General features: G+C 38.0%; 1 protein-coding gene across 1 annotated transcript; it reads left to right on the forward strand.

The window, feature by feature from the left end:
* On the forward strand, positions 1 to 18826 carry ndufa9a (NADH:ubiquinone oxidoreductase subunit A9a). The gene is made up of 11 exons (XM_020533226.2): positions 1 to 111; positions 3012 to 3182; positions 5916 to 6013; positions 7217 to 7308; positions 11431 to 11572; positions 11677 to 11779; positions 13184 to 13254; positions 13344 to 13420; positions 14532 to 14627; positions 16672 to 16738; positions 18314 to 18826. Exons 1-11 carry the CDS (start codon positions 54 to 56, stop codon positions 18479 to 18481), a joined length of 1143 nt encoding a protein of 380 aa, XP_020388815.2. The 5' UTR covers positions 1 to 53; the 3' UTR covers positions 18482 to 18826.
* The last annotated feature ends 1155 nt before the right edge of the window (positions 18827 to 19981 follow it).

Consider the following 19981-nt stretch of genomic DNA (forward strand, 5'->3'; position numbering starts at 1 on the left):
CCGCCTCCTGACTGCCCATCCTTGATTGGTGGTTTGGTCTCAGCTGGCACAAGATGGCGGCCGTGTTGGGTAGCGGAGTCTGGGCTCGGGCCTGTGTCCTCCCAAAGTCAGGTCAGTCTTCGTCCGGGATTTATTCATTTGACCTCGGCCTCGTTTCCTCGGTTTTTCGTCCTCGTCTGATATCGGAATTGAGCCCCATTAGCGCTGCAATTTCCGCTTTAGTCTCCCCGCGGGTCTTGGACCCTGTGGGCTCTTGTACACTTACAAACAGGGTGTACATCGTTAACTGAAGACCTTTTAACAAACACTCGGTTGAAATTTGAACAAAGAGAAAATTAATTTCAAGAGTAGCAAAATACTGCAATGTGATAATATAAATTGGCTCTTTCTTGTCTGTTTGAGTAGCACTGTTACTTATGGTTCCGAACATTTTGGGTATGAGAACAAAAGTGCTGGAGATCACAGCGGGTCAGGCAGCATCCATGGAGAGAAAGCAAGCTCGTGTTTCAAATCTAGATGATGAAGTGTCATCTAGAGTCGAAATGTTAGCTTGTTTTCTCTCCATGGATGCTGCCTGACCCGCTGTGATCTTCAGCATTTTTTTTTGTTCTCAATTTAGATTCCAGCATTTGTAGTAATTTGCTGCTTTTGGGTACGAGTCTTAGTTGAGGTCGTGAAGCACTGACAGCTCAGTTGTCACTGTAGGTTTTGGATTAATGTGTAGATTTCAGTTTTGCAATGAATTCTTCCTGTGCCCTGGCCTAAACCAAAGGCATCCAGATCAATTGGTTTGTGAGGTCTTGCTGTGTGAAAAATGACTTCAACATGTTCGTTGTGTAGCACTTTGAAATGTTTCTTAGTTAAATTCTAAGGTAAATCTTGAAATAGAAGCCCCTCTCATGTTACTGTGCTACCAACATGATTTATAATAATGTTGCGAGGTTGTAGACTTGCTCAATGAGCCGGTGTGTTTGCAGACGTTTCGTCACATTGCTAGGTAACATTGTCAGTATGCTTGTTATTTATATGCCTCAGTCAGGTTTTTCAGTGGGGAAAAAAAACAGAACCGGAAGTGATGCCAACCAACCCAGCAAACCGAGGCATATAAATAACAAGTTGGACAGAACACCAATACTTGACTGGAGATGCACTGACGATGTTACCTAGCAGAGTGATGAAACATCTGCAATCAAACACACTGGCTCAGCGAGCAAGTCTCCAAACTCATCTACAACCCGAGCTACAAATCTTCTCAAAAACTTTAGTAATAATATTGTCTTTGGCTGTTTCTTTTTATTATCTGATTGGAGTAGTGAGACAGAGTAGTCTAAAGTGATCTTGCAGTGTGTACTTGATTTGTTCCATGCAGAGAGTAAAACAACAGTCAAGTGTGACATAATTCACTGGTGAAAGTGTGTCAGTCACTCCAATAGAAACAATAGTTAGAGTTCAAATCATGGTGTATTTGTCATAGTTGAGGGAATGTTTGGTGATGTTAGTGGGGAGCTTGAGGTCGTGCTTCATGGCAAAAAAAAGTATGCACCTTTGTTTTGTCTTCATAATCAGTGGAGATATGAAATGTGCCATATAGGACTGAGCTGATTGAGTCTTGTCATTAGATGAGGGTATTTACCATCTTTGACATGAAAGGTTGCTATCAGATTAGATATAATGCAGATAAATCATGCAAATGTGGGTGATTGTGGATTTCTAATGATTAATATGTTCAAAGACAACTGTTGGAGATGGAGAGAGGTTCAGGAAAGAACAAATCTGAGGTGAATCCTGAGAGGCATGTGGGATTAGAAATTAGAAGGAATGTGTTAAGAGTCAGGTCAGCAATTTCTATTAATGGATCAGTCAAACCTGTTAAAATCAGTACACAAATTAATTGTGTTGAGTTTTGTATTGTTATTAACTTATGTTCTGAAATATTTTATCTCAAAATTTAAAGTTTCCTGAAGAAAAAAATCATGTTAAAAAGAATTTCATATTGAATCAAGCAGGTTTCATTACAGTGATGTTTTGCATTCTACATTATTCCGGTGGTTTCCTTCATTCTCAAAGGTTACTTGTAAGTTGGATGAAACATTTTGGGTTTCTGCATCATTACACAAAATATTGTTTGGATATTTGATACGTAATTTGACACAAACCCAATGTTAAGACCTCTACGAAAGTTGAACTGTTTTCCAATATGACTGATCAAAAAAATGTTTTTAATATTTGTTCACCCTGTTCTTGTTCTTGCATCAGGTGCAGGTAGCGACAGTTTTATTATAAGGAGAATTGAACATGAAAGTAAAGATGTTTTGTTTCAGTTATAAAGGGCACAGGTGAGACCACATCTCTCATACTGTGTAGTTTTGGTCTTGTATTTTTTAAGGATGTAAGTGCATTAGAAGTGGTACACACGAGGTTTGCTAGGTTGACTCATGGAATGAGCAGGTATTTTGTGAAGATAGGTTGTACATGTTGTTGTTTGTTTTCACTGGAGTTTAGAAGAGTGAGGGTTGACTTAATTTGAAGTGTCTTGATAAGGTCTTGATAAGCCGGACATGGAAAGGATGTTTCCTCTTGTAGGTGAGTCCAGAGCTAGGGGATGTGGTTTTAACATTAGGGATTGCCTTTCAGAAGAGATGAGGAGACTTTTTTTCTGTCTGTATGGCTTTGGAATGCTGTGCCTTAGAAGGTGAGAGAGGTGGGGTCATTGAATATTTTTAAGTCAGTAGATAGATTCTTGTTAGGCAAAGGTATCCAAGGTTATCAGGAGTAAATAGGAATGTGAAATTCAAAACACTAGCTGATCAACCATAATCCATAATCTCATTGAATGGCAGAGCATGCTAAAGGGGCTGAATGGTCAACATCTGCTCCTGTTTCATTTATTCATAATTCATGTATAAAACAACATTTGTTCCATTCAAATATGTAAAATTGGCATGTTGGCAATGTTTCCTTTAAACATTGTCAGTTGCATATCATGTCACACTATTTGTGTTGTCTTTCAGGTTCTGTTTCACCAGGCTTAGCCTCAGCAGTGTCCATTTTGATTCAGAAAAGGAAGATACATCATCCCCTCATTCCTCGTGGTAAAGGTGGGCGTTCATCTTTTAGTGGGATCGTGGCCACGGTTTTTGGGGCATCTGGATTTCTTGGACGATATGTGGTGAATAGGCTTGGTAAGATACATTACATATTTTGATATTGTCTTACAGTAGGGATTATTAAAATATATTTTCTAAACAAGTTTTTACTAAATACTTTAAGCTTTTGTGAAATAAAATGTTATTTTCAATAAGTATGCTGCAAAGAATTCCTGGTTATGAACACTGCAATACCAAGGTGGCAATTTGAGATTTGCTTCATATGTTAAATTGAGAAATTTTATAAATAACTGAGTTGTGAGTAAGGCATTGAAAAATCAAATTGTTTCAGCATTTTATAAAATTTAAGCCATAAAAATATATAATTGAGGCATTAGAGGTTCAGATTTTGATGGTGTGGTAGGGGAAGGCAATATAATGTAAGGCAACATAATAAGAGTTTATTTTTTGTTTTAAAATATTACCATACTCCTATTTACAAACTTTAAAGATGGGTATCATATTTGCTGTAGCTTCACTGTCCATAAAATGATTTGCAATCATTGTAGAAAGTGGTTGCATAAATAGCGCATGTTCTCACTGTCTCATTTCTAATTGTCGAGAATGATTGACTGGTAATTTTCCCCATCGTTCACTACATTGCAAATGTTGTAAATTTTAATTGATTACAACCTTTGAACTCCTTGGTATTTATCTTTTTAGGATTTTTCGTTAGCCTTCAGTTAAAGGTTTTAGGAACATTTTAACAATGATCTAAAGGACTGATATTGCACATGTTGGAAAACTGAAATACCTGGCATCTGGAACCCTCTGGAAAAAGTCACCAACTCGCTCTAAGTCTTGACTAGCTTTAAAACTGGACCCTTCCAATTAACCACTGGAGCCTTCCCAATCACTTGCACCTGACTTGCCCAAACCTCTCACTAACTTAACCGCCACCCGTACCCGTTCTCTCCTCGCCCTATGAGCTCCTGTGTTCTGAAGAAGGGTAACTGCACCTGAAACATTAACTCTGCTTTCTCTCCACAGATGCTGGCAGACCAGCTGAGTTATTCTGGCAATTTCTGTTTGTGAAAATGATAGATGTCTTAATATGATAACTCAAACTTTGTAACACGGAAAAACGTCACAAAATACTACATTGCATCCACTTTTGTGTGTTTCAGAAAGCTGGTCAATAGGTAAAGATCCATTTAAAAATGAAGAGGCCTTTAAAATTTGTGCTAAGATCAAGTGAAAATTCTATATAAAGATCATAAGACAAACAGTTACTTGAAGTTGGAAGAGTGAAAAATAATCTTTTAGAAAGGGACTTCTAGGCAGAAGAGAGTCAATATTTCAGCTATTTGGTCAGAACTGGAAAGTTGCAGAGATCTTTTCCAGAGGCTAGCAGAAAGGATTGATCTCTGACTAGTTGGATGACGTATGTCACAAAATGTTTACAGAGAAGCTACAGTGGATGTGCAAGCATGACAGTAGACAGATGTTCATGGCCTACTATAGCAGCAGATCTCCTGCAGGTGTAGATACAAACAGTAACAGCTTTTACTGTTACTCTGTTGACCCATAGAGGTCGTCTGTTTGTCATATTGAGAGTGTGGATGTTGATTTTAAACATCCAGAATTGAAATAATACATCTTACTTCCCATATTGGGCATTTATGTTTGTCCTTTTTCCGTCCGTTATTGTGTGCTTGTAGCTACCATTTGTAAAAGTCCAGTGCAACACTTGTGCGATAATTCTTTTAGAAAAAGCCTAGATCTTTGTGGTCACTGACTAACATTTTATTTAAGCACATTTTTCCCCTTTGGAATCCCATCTGAATTTTCTGTTTGAGTTCAAACAATTTTGCATTCATTGTGTCTATGTTTGTGGGGTATTCATTGTAAGTTCACTGATAAAATGCTATCTTTTTAAGTGCCACCTGTAGCCATGACCTAACTGTCCCTGCGCATATCTAGTTGGGGTCAAAATCTTTGCTTTCTGTTTATAACCAACATTTCCTCTTAGCTGTGAACATCAATCAGTGCATCGCATCTTGACTTCCAGTTTCAGAAGTCACTGCTGTGCATGGAGCTCCATCCAGAAGAAAAATAATTAGAGGGAACATAGGTTATAACCAGTGAAGGAATTTGTTTAATAGGTTAATTGTTCACATTTACAGCAAGAATGGTAGGATGTAAACATTTGTTTTCAAGTATACTGCTCACTTTGGTTGAAATACTTTGGGTATTACCTAAATACTCCTACATTAGAAGATGTGTGGAAAAAGGCTGACCTTAGTGTAAAGATGATAAGCAGGGAAGAATAAATTATATATTGAGAGAAACCCAGACTGTGCCTCAGAATGTACCAAGTAAATTAGAAAAGAGTGAATTTAATGCAATAGCTAGATAATTATTTACTCATGCTTAATAATTTGCAAAGCAAAATAATTGTACAGCTTGTGAAAAACAGAATTAGATGTCACAATTAAACGGTTCGGCTCCTCCAAAGAGGCCAAAGGAGAGTTTAACACTAGAAGGATTTTTTTGAGAGGTAGCATTGATGTCATTGTAAATGTAATAGAGGATTACTTCAATGTGCTGAATGACTTAACTCCATGATTGAATTAAAATTAGAAATTTTGCATGCTAAGTTTCTCAGGTAGCCCCCAGTTTGGTGTCTGATCTTAGAACTGTCCTTGACAGTAAAGGAAAGGTGAGGTTTTGGCATTTTATGCAGCACTGTTACACAGATGACACTGGAAGATAATTTTTAGTTTGTGTATTAAACAAACCTTTGATTATATAATTCATTCTTTTTAGGGCGAATTGGCTCTCAGGTAGTGATACCACATCGCTGTGATCCATACGATGTCAATCATCTCAGAGTCATGGGTGATCTGGGACAGCTGACCTTTCTTGTGAGTCTCAAATACTGTTGCAAGAAAATTTGAAATGTATAACTCTTGGATGTTTTGAGTTTCCAAAAGTATATTTAAGATATTAACGCAAGTTTGTACTACGATTTCAGCTTGTGCTGAAATACCAGGTTTAAATGAACCTGTAAGGGGCAAACAGCAATTGAAGACATCCCTACACAACTGAAAGTAAAATTATCGAGCTGTTATGGGAGAAGTAGCAATGTGCAAATGTGTCACCCACTTTCTAACAGGAAAAGCAACAACACTCAAATTTTCTTTTTATCCAGTTAGTGTGCCAATGTTTTGGATTTGGACTAATACCCTACTATAAACTACTGGGAAGATAACTTTTTAAGCACATCATAAAGTTAATATATTATGAAAGTGATATTGAATTGAGGAGTCATTTATTCAATTTAAAAGGAAAAAGACAGGATTGAATGATCGGGAAACGTGCAATCTGCATGGTGAAAGCATTTGAATCTAAGGAACTGATTGAAATGACAAGTGTGTTAAAGGCTGCATTTTAAGGAGCCTAAATGACCTGCTATAAAGGTTAAATCCATTTTCCCAGTAATTTCTCCATATCTCAAATTGCTGGCATTGACTAATCTGATTTAGCCACAAGGAGGCAGTCATATTATAGAATCCCCTTGCAAACCTCCAGCACTAAGAAATTAAGAAGTGGAAACCACCAAGTAACAAATGAAAATGCAAAAAGCTGAACTGCCTTAGTTTTGAGGGGTGGATTGCCAGGATTGACGTAGCATTTTTTTTTTCTTCTTTTTACGGGATGAGGGTGTCGCTAGCCAGGCAGCATTTATTGCCCAGAGGGCAGTTCAGAGTCAACCACATTGCTGTGGGTCTGGAGTCGCATGGAGGCCAGACCAGGTAAAGATGGCAGTTTCCTTTCCTAAAGGACATTAGTGAACCAGATGGGTTTTTCCCGACAATCGGCAGTGGATTCATGGTCATCATTAGATTCTTAATTCCAGATGTTTATTGAATTTGAATTTGAATTCAAATTCCACCATCTGCCATGGCAGGATTTGAATACAGGTCCCCAGAAGGTTATCTGGGTCTCTGGATTTGCATTCCAGCGATAATACCACTAGCCATCGCCTCCCTAATGTTGGACACTAATGTCTCAAAGACTGACTGAATTTTTAATTGGTCTTCTAATAAGATTAATTTGATTGTCAGGACTGGAATCCTAGAGATAAAGATTCCACCAGACGGGCTGTGGAACATTCCAATGTTGTTATTAATCTTGTTGGACGTGAATGGGAAACACGGTAAGTGTCAATCTTTACCAAAGTCAGAACAGTCATTATTTATTTTACTATATTAAATTTATTTTTTTGGATGTAAATCATATTCCACACATTAGGATATGTTTTGTTTCTGATCTGGGAACCTCTACCCAAGTTGTAGACTTGCTCACCAAGCCAGTGTGTTTGATTGCTGACGTTTCGTCACCCTGCTAGATAACATCATCAGTGCACTTCTGGTGAAGCATTGGTGTTCTGTCCTGCTTGTTATTTATATGCCTCGGTTTCGTGGGATAGTTGGCATCACTTCCAGTTTTGTTTTTCAATGGTTTGTATATCGGGTCCAGTTCAATATGTTTGTTGATGGAATTCCAGTTGGAATACCAGGCCTTCAGAAATTCCCTGGTGTGCCTCTGTTTGGCTTGTGCTATTATGGATGTGTTGTCCCAGTTGAATTCGTGACCTTCTTTGTTCGTGTGTACTGAGACCAGTGGGAACTGGTTGTGTCTCTTGGTGACTGGTTGGTGTTCGTATATCCTCATTTTCAGTCGATAAGAATTCCTCAACATCGTCAAGGCCACCAGAATAGAAGAGAACGAGATAATGATATCCTTCAATGTAACAGCACCATTTACATCCACAAATGTCGACCTAGCTAAAGAGACAATTGCCGCACTGCTGGACGAATCAGGAAGGCAGGCACCCCATGACATAAACAGCATCAACAAGGACAGCACCCTGAAATTGTTGGATCTGTGCCTCGCAACCCACTTCATCTTCAACGACCGTATATTCAAACAAATCAACGGAACACCCATGGGATCCCCGATATCAGGACTGAAAGCAGAAGCAGTAATGCAAAGATTAGAACGGACAGTGCTCCCCACTATCCAACACAAAATCTGGGTCCGCTATATAGATGACACCTTTGTGATTATCAAATGCACAAGACTAGAAGAAACCCAACGACACATAAACAACGTCCTCATCAGAATAAAATTCACCAAAAGAAGAAGAGAACAATAACTGACTACCCTTCCTAGACGTAATGGTGGAGCGTAAGAACAACGGGGAACTACAGTCCAGCATATTGCAGACAGACCACCCATATGGACCAGATACTTAATTACACCAGCAACCACCCCAACACCCATAAATATAGCTGCATCACGACATTATTCAAATGAGCTACAACACACTGCAGCAACCTGGAATTGCGCAAAGCAGAACAGGAGCACTTGTACGGAGTTTTTAGAAGGAATGGATACCCAAAAAGCACAATCTGCCATTACCTCTGTGACAGACCACAACAAGAAGACACAACATAGCCAGACACACTGGTCACCCTACCGTACATCAGAGACATATCGGAGATGACCACGAGACTACACAGACCCCTAGGTATCGGGGTAGCCCACAAACCAACAACCACCCTAAGACAGCTACTGATGAACGTAAAGAATCCCATACCCACAACCAATAAAATCAATGTAATATGCAAATTACCATGCAAGGACTGTGAGAAGCATTACATAGGCCAAACTGGAAGAAAACTGACAATAACGATACACAAACACCAACTAGCCACCAAAAGACACAACCAGTTCTCACTGGTCTCAGTACACACGGACAAAGAAGGACACAAATTCAACTGGGATAACACATCCGTAATAGCACAAGCCAAACAGACATGCCAGGGAATTCCTGGAGATCTGGCATTCCAACTGGAACTCCATCAACAAACACATTGAACTGGATCCGATATACAAACCGCTGTAGAACAGAACCGGAAATTATGCTAACGAACCCAGCAAACTGAGGCATATAAATAACAAGCAGGACAGAACACCAATGCTTCATCAGAGGCACACTGGCAATTGTTACCTAATAGGGTGCCAAAACGTCCTCAATCAAACACACTGGCTTGGCGAGCAAATCTCCAACCTCATCCACAACCTGAGCTACAAATCTTCTCATAAGCTTTACCTAAGTGGATGCAAATGCAGACCCAGCCCCACTTGGCTGCTGCAAGAGTAGAATTTGTATTAGTTATCCACCTCTTTTCAAGGCACTGACTAAAACTGATCTGAGATTTCAGAAGATCACTTTTTTTTTTAACTGATAGAAATTGCAGCAGTTTACAAACACCCTTAGATGATTTTACTCAACTCTGCACACACCAACCATTAAAACATGGAGCCCTCTGGTCCACAAAGAAATAAAAATAAAAATTGCAGTTGCATGTGACTACAGGCATTCCAAAGAGCTTTACAGCCAATGCAGTACTTTTTTGTGATTACTTTGCTATTGTTGGAAATGTGGCAGCCAATCCTCACATTACCAGTTCTTGCAAACAACAATGTCATAATGGCTAGATAATCTTGCTTCTTCCGTAATACTCTTTGGGGAAGAACTGTTGCTGTAAATGCTCTTCAAAATAGTGCTTTGGAATCTTCACTTGAGAGGACAGATGAAGCCTTAGTTCTGAATGACAGCTCTTCCTCAGCACTACACTGAGATGTCAGGCTTGTATTTATTTATTTATTTTGTTCCTGTCTTAATGTGGGACTTAAACCCTCAAACTTCTGACTGAGGCCGAAACGCTACCAACCGAACCACAATCCCGAAATTGGGAGAAATGTAATATGTACTGCCCAATAGCTACCAGCCATTTCATACTATTATACAAAGACCAAATGCAAAACTGGCCATTTCCCCAGACATTGTTTCTAGTCTGTAATGTTTCACTTTAGCTACTGGATTTTATGTTTTTAAAAAAAAAAGAGGGAGCAGAAGCCTTCCACTTGTGGCCAGTTTCAATACAAGTGTGGACAATGTCCAAATTTGCTTCACCACCACTTGTCATGAACCTTTCACAACTTGTAAGGCCATTTAATCAAATTTTTTATTTACGAATTTACTATATTTGCTTCCAAACATAAAGCCTGTTTCATCTCCAGTGCATATTCTGTGTCTATCCTCTGCAAAGGAGACTGAGGGGGGCACATGATTGAGATGTGTGGGATAGTGGGGTGATGGACAGGGTAGACAGGAGAAACTTTCCCTTTGCTGGAGGAATCGATGACCAGGAAGTCTAGATTTAAAGTAAGAGGCAGGAAGTTTAGAGGGGACGTAAGGAAAAAATGTTTTCACCCGGGCGGTGATAGGAATCTGAAACTTGGGGCTTGTAAGAGTTGTAGAGGCAGTATTTAGATGTCACTTTCAATGCCAAACCATACAACGCTCTGGGGCCAGTGCTAGAAAATGTAGTTATGTGGTGGTTTTTGACTGGTGCAGACTTGATGGGCTTAAAGGGTCTTTTTCTGTGATGTTGTCCTCTGACTTTATCCCACTGTTCTAAGTTCAAGTCCATAATTCTTTTGAAGTTTGTGTCACATATAAATTGTGTGATTAAAAAGGCATTTCGCGTGCTCACTTTCATTGCTCAGTCCTTTGAGTAAAGGAGTTGGGAAGTCATGTTGAAGTTGTACAGGACATTTGTGAGGCCTATTCTGTAATACTGTTTCCGGTTCGAGTCGCCCAATTATAGGAAGGATATTATTAAGTTGGAGAGGGTTCAAAAGAGATTTACCAGGATGTTGCTGGCTGTGGAAGATTTGTGTTCTAAAGAGAGGCTGGGTAGGCTGGGACTTTTTTCACCGGAGCGTAGGAGGTTCAGAGGTAACCTGATTGAAGTTTATAAAATAGAGGGGTCTAGGTACCCTGGGATGGGGGAATTTCAAGTCTAGGGGGCACATTTTTAAGGTGACAGGAGAAAAAGTTTTAAAAAATACATGAGGAGCAAATTTTTTACACAGCGGTGGTTCATGTGTGGAATGAACTTCCTGAGGAAGTGATGGATGTGGGCACAATTACAACATTTAAAAAACATTTGAATAAGTACATGAATAGCAAAGGTTTGGAGGAATATGGGCCATGAACAGGCAGGTGGGACTAGCTTAATTTGGGATTATGTTCAGCATGGACTGGCTGGACCAAAGGATCTGTTTCCATGCTGTATGACTGTATGTTAAGTTCACCTTTACTCTGTGTCTAACTTTATTTGGGAGTGTTTGATAATGACAGCCAAAAATAATGCAGTTCTTCTGTTATGCATCGGTGTTTAAATCACTTACCTTCTTTTAGGAACTTCAAATTTGAGGATGTTAACATCAAAATCGCACAGGATATTGCTCGTGCGTGCAGTGAATCTGGAGTTGAAAAATTAATCCACGTTTCTCATCTTAATGCGCACATGAAGAGTGTTTCAAAGCTACTAAGAACAAAGGTAGGAAGAATGTGTGACTTTTTTGGAATTTAGAATCTCTACCTAAAATATTAAAATCCACAGAACAAAGTGGAAATTTGCTTGTTTTGAATATTTTTTGGCAGGCTGTTGGAGAAAAGGTTGTGCGGGAAGAATTCCCAGATTCTGTCATCATCAAACCGTCTGAAATTTTTGGAAGAGAGGACAAATTCCTCAACTATTTTGCAAGTAACTATTTTCTTTTTCGTAAGCATAATGTGCTTTCAATCTCAGTTCACTTTTTGTGAATCATTAAATATTTGGGCAAGTGTCTTATTTGGAAGCTTTGTATATATTTACGTACAGAATCATATACCTGTTGGACCTGTATTGACTATTCCGAAGACCTGTCCAATTTAAGCCTGCACCTAAACTTTCCTCTTACCTGCAAAATTAGTTCCTTTTAAATTCATGTCCAGGTGCCTTTTTAGAATTCCTATGGAATATGATTACTGTATCTTCTCAAGTGGTACTTTGCAGGATGGAAAGAATTCTTCTAAGTTTTATCTAGCTAACAAGTGGGAGAGAGAGCAGATATAAGAACAAAATAAACTGATTCTGTTGTGCAGGTAACTGTATTTTACATCCTGCAGTGCCCTGTTCAGACAGGCAGCTGCTTTCGATGTTTGAGGATGACAAAGTGGCATTGATAGGGGACTCAGCCTCATCCTATGTTATCACTGCCCCTTCGATACTGTGTGCTTTTTTTGAGTCTGTTTTGCAGCACTTTATCACGTGCCTTTTTAAAGTCCATATATACAATTTCTACTTCCCTGCCTTTGTCAACCTTGTTATTTCATCATATTACCTGGTTAACCCAAAATAGATACTTTGTCTCTCGCAAATCCGTGCTGACTGTATCTTACTAAAGTGAGAATTAATTAACTTTTTATACAACAGAGAATTTCATCTCCTGTAGCTAGACAAAATCCAATTATGATATGACTATAATGCATCAAGTTAGAAGCAATTTGCAACCTTGTACTTATTCTCAGTGCAAAAAATGCATTCGTTCTCTGTGGTAAACTGCTGAAGGCTTGGTGAGGCTGATTCAGTGAATGAGACCATCAATATCTGATTTGACTTACTGTAGACAGGTATACAAGTTAATTCTGTGTACTTGATACAACAGCTAAATGGCTAATAACAATGGAGCAAAGCTACTCTTGGGCACAAAATGCATACAAAAACATTATGAAACAAACCAGCAGATATTAACTGAGAATAAAGGCCTAATCTGTATAAATTGGACTGTGAAAAGTTAAGGGCCCCAGATCATGAATTTGAGGTTAGAGCTAATAGCATGCAAGGGAAAGGCAAGTATTCTTTCTTAAATTCCAGTTCAGACATTTAAAGACATTCCAGATGAAAAGAAATTGTTTAGCTGTAAGAGCCTGGATTAGAAGTAAGTATGAATAAAAAGTCTCCACTTAAGTATCACTATGCAACTGTTTTATTTTACTGTCAAATGAAATGAAGGCTTGAAGAGTAAACTATATATATGCAAATTTTCAGCTTCTCATGTCTTTGTTTTCTACAAAAATATTTTACTCATTTTCAAATATATCATTGGATACTGTTGCATTTTCCTAGATATGCGTTGGTTTGGACGTGCCACACCCCTCATTTCTATGGGCATGAAGACTGTAAAGCAACCTGTATATGTATGTACATAAGAAATGGTTTTAAATTATTTAGCTGGTACTTAAAATCCTGATATGTAAGCATATTTTTCGAACTTAATAACATGTAGGTCGTGGATGTGGCCAAAGCGATTGTAAATGCTATTAAAGACCCTGACACCAGTGGAAAATCATATGTTATAGTTGGGTAAGTTTTAAAGTTAACATTTCGTTCAGCTTCCTTCTGCCCAAATTCTCTTTGACCCCTTACAGCAGCTTAGTTTTTGGTGTGTTGTTTCTCCTCATTACTTTTTCCTCAGCTCTCATTGAGATTATTTTCTGCTTGACCCAATGCTTGATTTCCCCCAGATCAAAGTCTTTTAATCATCAAAGTCTTTCTTTCTTTAAACATTAATGCTTTGTTTTAACAATGCTGTTATCACTTTTATCTTCAAAACATCTTATCTGTGGACCAGTCAATCTCATCAATTATCAATTCGTTTGTAAACTTCCTTCACTCTTGAGTCCTAAAACATCACCACCCTGTTCAAATTCCTTCAGTTTGCTTTCTGTCGTGTCTACGGCACTAGAATTGCCTTAGTCAAATTCAACAACAAAATTCTATGTGAATAGAATCACTTTGCCCTTCCTTTTTTAGTTGTTGACCATATGATTACTTCTGTTTTGTTTTCCATTCTCTTTTGCCCTGCTGTCCACCACAGTATCTTGGTTTGATTCCTACCTGTCCCAAAGTATCCATCTGCTTTCAACAGAATCTCTTTCAACCACCACTTGATCACTGTGGCAGTAACCCATGGCTGCAGCCTCGGCACCTTACATCTGGTTGCTTGTGATCGAGCATGTATTGTGGCAGGAATTTGAACATAAATACAAATAAAGATGATTACTTGTTCACCTGGTTATGAATTGTAATGAAACCAAAATTTAGACTGCAGAATAACTTTTTTGGAGTTGGGGAACAAAATGTTAAAATGCATGGCTCCTTTTCCATTTTGTTTTTGCATGACCATGCATGCTCAGTAATTTTGTGTGTGCCTTGTGTGGAGGCTTTAGCATTGCTATTGCTTTAGCATCGGCCTTGTAGCTTAAAGGGAATATTTAGTTTCAGAGTAATTATCCTTGACTTTGAAATTAACAATACAGATTGGAATATGTAAATTTGCAATTTGACTAATTTTATAATAAAGCTAATTATGTGGTGTACTTATGCTAGCCTATCAATATGATTCCTCTCTGTAATAGGTGATGGATTGAATACTATGTGCCTGAGTAGAGTTTACACTTTTTTTGTTTAACAGGCCTCATCGATACCTTCTTCACGACCTTGTGAAATACATATATGCTGTTATGCATAGACCATTTGTTTCATACCCAATGCCAAGGCCTATCTATCAGTGAGTACAAGCTATAAGATTACAGTGATGGAATATACAGCAGGGATGTGAACAAGCTGTTTGAAAGGAAGTCCAAAACCAGTCATTTTTGCCTATAAACAGATATGAATTTCTCAGCTTACCTGGTTCATGTCTAGATTTGCATACTGTTGTTCTTCATAACCTAACTGAGGGTGTTTTAATTTAATTATGCAGCTAGGAATATTGTTTTAATTTTTTTAAAGACCCCTTTTGAAAGTGAATATTCTGTTAAACTTCCAATTCCGATTTTTTTCTTTCTTAAAAAAAACTTGAAGGCACTGTTCACTATTTCCTACTGTGACATTTGAGAACAAAAACTTGGTAGAACTCATGACCCGTGGTTATTGCTATAGTTAAAATTAAAAGAAACTAAAAATATATTAAAATATATAATACAGAAATTACCCCAGGTATAGTCTTAGTATCCAGGGGAGTGGCGGTAGCATAGTGGTAATTTTGCTGCAATAGCAATCCAGAACTGTAGTGTGGCAGTTTGTGAAATTTTGATTCAATGAAAACCAAACTTGAATAAAATCCTTTTTTGAGCATCCTTACCGAGTCTGGCCTTTGTGATTCTAGACCCACTGCAATGTGGTTGACTCTTTTTCTTGTCCTCTGAGTTATGACCAAGCCACTCCGTTCAAGGACAACTAAGATGGTTTAACAAAAGCTGGCTGAGCCTGTAATGCTGACATCCCATGAGTAAAAATATTCAATTTTCTGTTCTAAACAAACTGGAACAACAAATCTGCTTGGGCTCCAAAGTTAATATTGTCACATTTTAGTAATTGTAGCCTTCTAATTGTCCCAAACATCAAAAGTATGGGAAAAATATGGAATTACCTTGTATACTGGTGTCTGTTTTCTGATTCTCAATTCCTGCCTGTTTTTATATTGATCCTTTTTCATTGCACAACAGCGGTGTGTCTCTGGTAAAATCATTTGATCTGGTGGTCAGGAGGATTTTTCCCCCTCCTTAATTTTGTAACTGGTTTAACCTTGTCTATTGACATAGCTGAATTGATGTATCTTTTGTGCAGTTGAGGCATACTTCAGGTTTCAACATGTATCTATCTGTCTCGTCGTAGAATTATAGTGGTACAGCACAGACAGGATACTGTTCTACCCATCGTGCCAGCGCCCCCTCTTTGTAAAGCTATACCTACTCTTCTGTTGCTTTTCTAGAGCCCAGCATGTTTTCCTTGTTTAAGTATTTATCTAACTCCCTTGAATGTCATTGTTGGATCTGCTTTCACCACTCTTTTTCAGAGAGTGCATTTCTGATTGCAGTAATCTGCTATGTAAAGAAACAGTTATGGACTTTCCTGCCATTGGAAATAGTTTTTCCATTTCCATGTTATCAAAACTGCCTACCTATGCTTAACTTGCTCTACTCTGAGCAGAACAATCCCAATGTTTCCAGCTCTACAACCCTCAGGTTCTCTAGTTCTGGCATTTTCAGAAACTCTAATTTTAAAAGCTCCACCATAGATGGCCATGCCATTAATTGCCAAAGCCCCAGTCTCCAGAATTCCCTCTATACATATCATTGTCACTCTATGGCTCTTCCATCTTTAAGACAATTTCCAGATCAGTATCTTTAACCGAAAGTTTGGTTGACTGCTCTGATATCTCTGGTTCTTGTGTCAACTTTAATGACAATGCTGCTATGATGTATCATGGGATGGTTTATACATGAAAAGCATAAAACAAGTTGCTGCTGTGCGCACACATCCCCCCGGTCTTTATCCTTCTGCTGCTTTTCTCCTGAAAGCAGATTAAACAATGACTTTCCAAAGAGAATTGGATACATTCTTTACAGTTGTACAATTTAATTTATATTCAGTTAAAACAGCTTTTCACCGCATATGTACATTTCTAATTTGAAAGAAGGAACAGAGTTCTAGATTGAAGATTGTAGATTTCAAACATACTGTAAATCAGTATAATGGGCTTTAGCAGTTTTATGCTACATTGTGCATGCTCAGTAACCAGTTTGTTTGCTGTTATTCCCTTACCACAGTTTGTTGGCAAGATTTTTTGAGCTGAGCCCTTTTGATCAATGGACATCCCGCGACAAAGTGGATAGGGTATGTGTTTGGTTTTGGTTTGGTTTTAGCACCTTTGCCATGCTTAGTACATTATTTGGTCAGTTGGCATTGGATTTTTAAATCAAGAATGGAAAGAAAAGTCAAAAGTATCTTCAGAAATGTGCCATAGTCATCAATTATAATTCTGTGTGACATATGCTGACATCTGGATTAACAGTTCAAGTTTCTTCACTGAGATCACCTTAGAATATATTTAGTTATATTCTAGACCTTGAATACTCAATCTAGACAGCTATTTTATTCAAATGACACTTTTTGAGGAACAGGAATTTCTCCTTTGTCTAACATTCTTAAGTTAGCTAACACTGTCCAAAGTATGTGACTTTTGAGTGTTTTTTTTCAATTGGTGAACTAAGATGGGTTTCACATCATTTCCTTCCATTTATTAGGACGGTTGTGATACTGTCAGGTTATCAACAGCTTGAATTTTGTTATTTTCCCCAATTTATATATTGGTTCTTAGAATTTTGTTTTGCCTTGGGTGGATGGCAAAGTTAATGTTGGCAGGATAGACACATTTTGAACAACATGATTAATTCAACAAAATTAATAATTATCGAGTAATGGCAGATTGACTTTATTAATTTTATAGCAGAGATTTTGCTATTCATTTTTTTTCATTTGTAAATCATGCTACTTTGCTATTTGTTAACAGTTTATGAATGTAAATTTTGAGCCAGTTTAAGATTTTGGTTATCATACCCTTTAATATCCAATGTGTTGAGGATGTGATTTTTGGAACTGGGAAATGTTCATATAACCAAGGTTTTAAAATAGTAAATTTTCTATTGTGCTGCTCATGTGGATTACCAAGCATATGTTTCATATGATAGTTTTTCCTGTGACCTCTGTGCCTAGTCTATAAACATTCTGAATATGCAGTCCAATTGCAATGACCCAATCTATTCTAAATGCATATCATTTGGCTCAACTATATCCTGAGGTCAGGCCTTGGGTTGCTAACTCTGAAGCATTCCTGCAGGTTTGACTGTGATATTCTGATCACCTGATTTCTACTCCTTTTTGCATTTATTTGTTGGGTCCCCAGTGATTGAAAATCTTTGTTGTGCTTTCATGTCAGCAACTGTTGCACAAGAAGTCCAAGAATCAGGAAGCCACTCATGACCAGGGAAAGAGACGAAGCAGAGTGAGGAAGAGGGGAAACCCATTTTGAGCCACAACTGCCCTCCAGTTCCAGGTTTCCCTCTCCCAATCCCAATGAATCTCAGCTCCCCTGACCTCTCACTACATAATCTTAGATTAACAACTGGGGATCGAGGTAGAGTTTCATCAGCCTTGGATTTGATATTGGGATGTTGTATGGATTTTTGCAGCCAGTTTTTTTTTTAAGAAATGTATGGTATATGAATTTTAAGTTTAGGCTCTGTACAAATTATTTATTGGAAGCTTTCCTATTTAAATTTAAAATTTTAATCAAATTTAAGTCTTATTCTTAAAAAGATAATATTATACACAATGCAAACATTTTAATGACTCAATTTTCAGAGTACTAAAATAATTGTTTTGTTGTATCTATATGTTTATGAATTTTAGTTGCACATCACAGACTTTAAATACCTTGACCTTCCTGGTCTGGAAGACTTGGGAATCACTCCAACACCTATTGAACAAAAAGCAATTGAAGTTGTGCGACGTCATCGCAAGTACCGTTGGTTGGATGCTGACCTGGAAGATGCAAAACCAGCAACACCTGTGAATTAATAACATATTCTGAAAGAGAAATACTTATTGGATTCCTGGAGGATTACCACATCATATCTAGTTTTGACAGTAATGTACATAAAAAGTTGGGTCTGTCCAGTTTTAAAGGAATGAATTCAAATATATTTAAATGTTTTCCTTGTGCTTTAATAAATTTACAGACATGAGTAAATAATTGCTCTGATAAGCTATAATACTCACTTGTGTCTGGGTTGCACAACTCAACTTGTGACTTAGTTAATGATAGCATTTTCATGTGGTACATAAAAAAAAAATTAGCAGCAGGAGTAGGCCATTTTGCCCTTACAGCCTGCTGTGCCATTCAATAAAATTATGACTAATCTAGTTATGGCCTCAATTGCACTTTCTTGACTGTGCACTGCACCCTGCATTCCTATCAGTAATCTTTGACGCCCTTGACTGTAAAATGAAATCTAACTCTACCTTGATTAAACTCAATGACCCAGCTGCTACCGTTTTCTGGACAAGAAAATGCCACATGGTAATGTCCTTCATGAAAAAAAATTCACCTAAGTTCTTAGTTTAAGGGCAAGAGGTCACCCTTTCAAACTATGTCCCTTAGTTCAACAAGAGACATCCTCCTGATATCCACCCTATCAAATGCTGTCAGGATCTCTGTGTCACTCATCATTTCTCATTCTTCTAAATCCCAATGGGTACAAGCACACCTGTTCAACCTTTCCCAGATTAATCTCCATCTGGCATTACTTGCCCACTGGGATGGTCTGTATTCCAATGTAGCTTTGTGCTCTTATCTACATCTTCTACGTTCTCCAGTTTAATGTTATCTGCATATTTGGATATAGCACTTTAGGAAGATATGACAGTGAAGGTAAAAACAGGACCTGCAGAAGATCACTGGCATGGAAACACTAATTGTTATGTCCTGTTGATCAGGGTGTTCTATTTAGTCCTTCTCTACCTCCCAACTAATTGCCAGCCCACGTTAAACTGACATAAGCTGTGTGCTTTAAACTTTTCAAACCTTGTGCAGAATCTTGTACGTGAACTTGCAAAAGGTCCCCGCTGGTAACTGAAAACATGACCCACCCTTCACAAATATGTACTGACTCTCAAACCATCACTAGAGAGGAAAGAAACAGTTAGCTTGTTAAATTATTCTCTTGCTTGGGAATACCTCACTGCAGAATTTGGTGGCTATGTTCTCCTGTGTTGTGGTATTGCTTTGTAAAAACTTTTCTGTAAAAGTGCTCCATCTCAATTGTTGCAATGCAGAAGGGAGGGCATTTGAACCATCAGGTTGGTGCTAGTTCTTCAAATAGGCATTTCACTTATTTTTCTTTTCCCAAAGTATTTTAAGGACCAATATAATTAATTGAAGCTATTTATTTTTATATTTTTGGGATAATCAATGACCAGTGCTCAGTTTGAATTCTGCTACAAGCATTCTGTACCAGACCTCAATACAGCCTTCATTCAAACCTGCTCGAAAGAAACTGAATTCCAGACGTGAGTGAG

Source organism: Rhincodon typus, chromosome 22 (assembly GCF_021869965.1).
Source record: "Rhincodon typus isolate 14 chromosome 22, sRhiTyp1.1, whole genome shotgun sequence".
NCBI lineage: Eukaryota > Metazoa > Chordata > Chondrichthyes > Orectolobiformes > Rhincodontidae > Rhincodon > Rhincodon typus.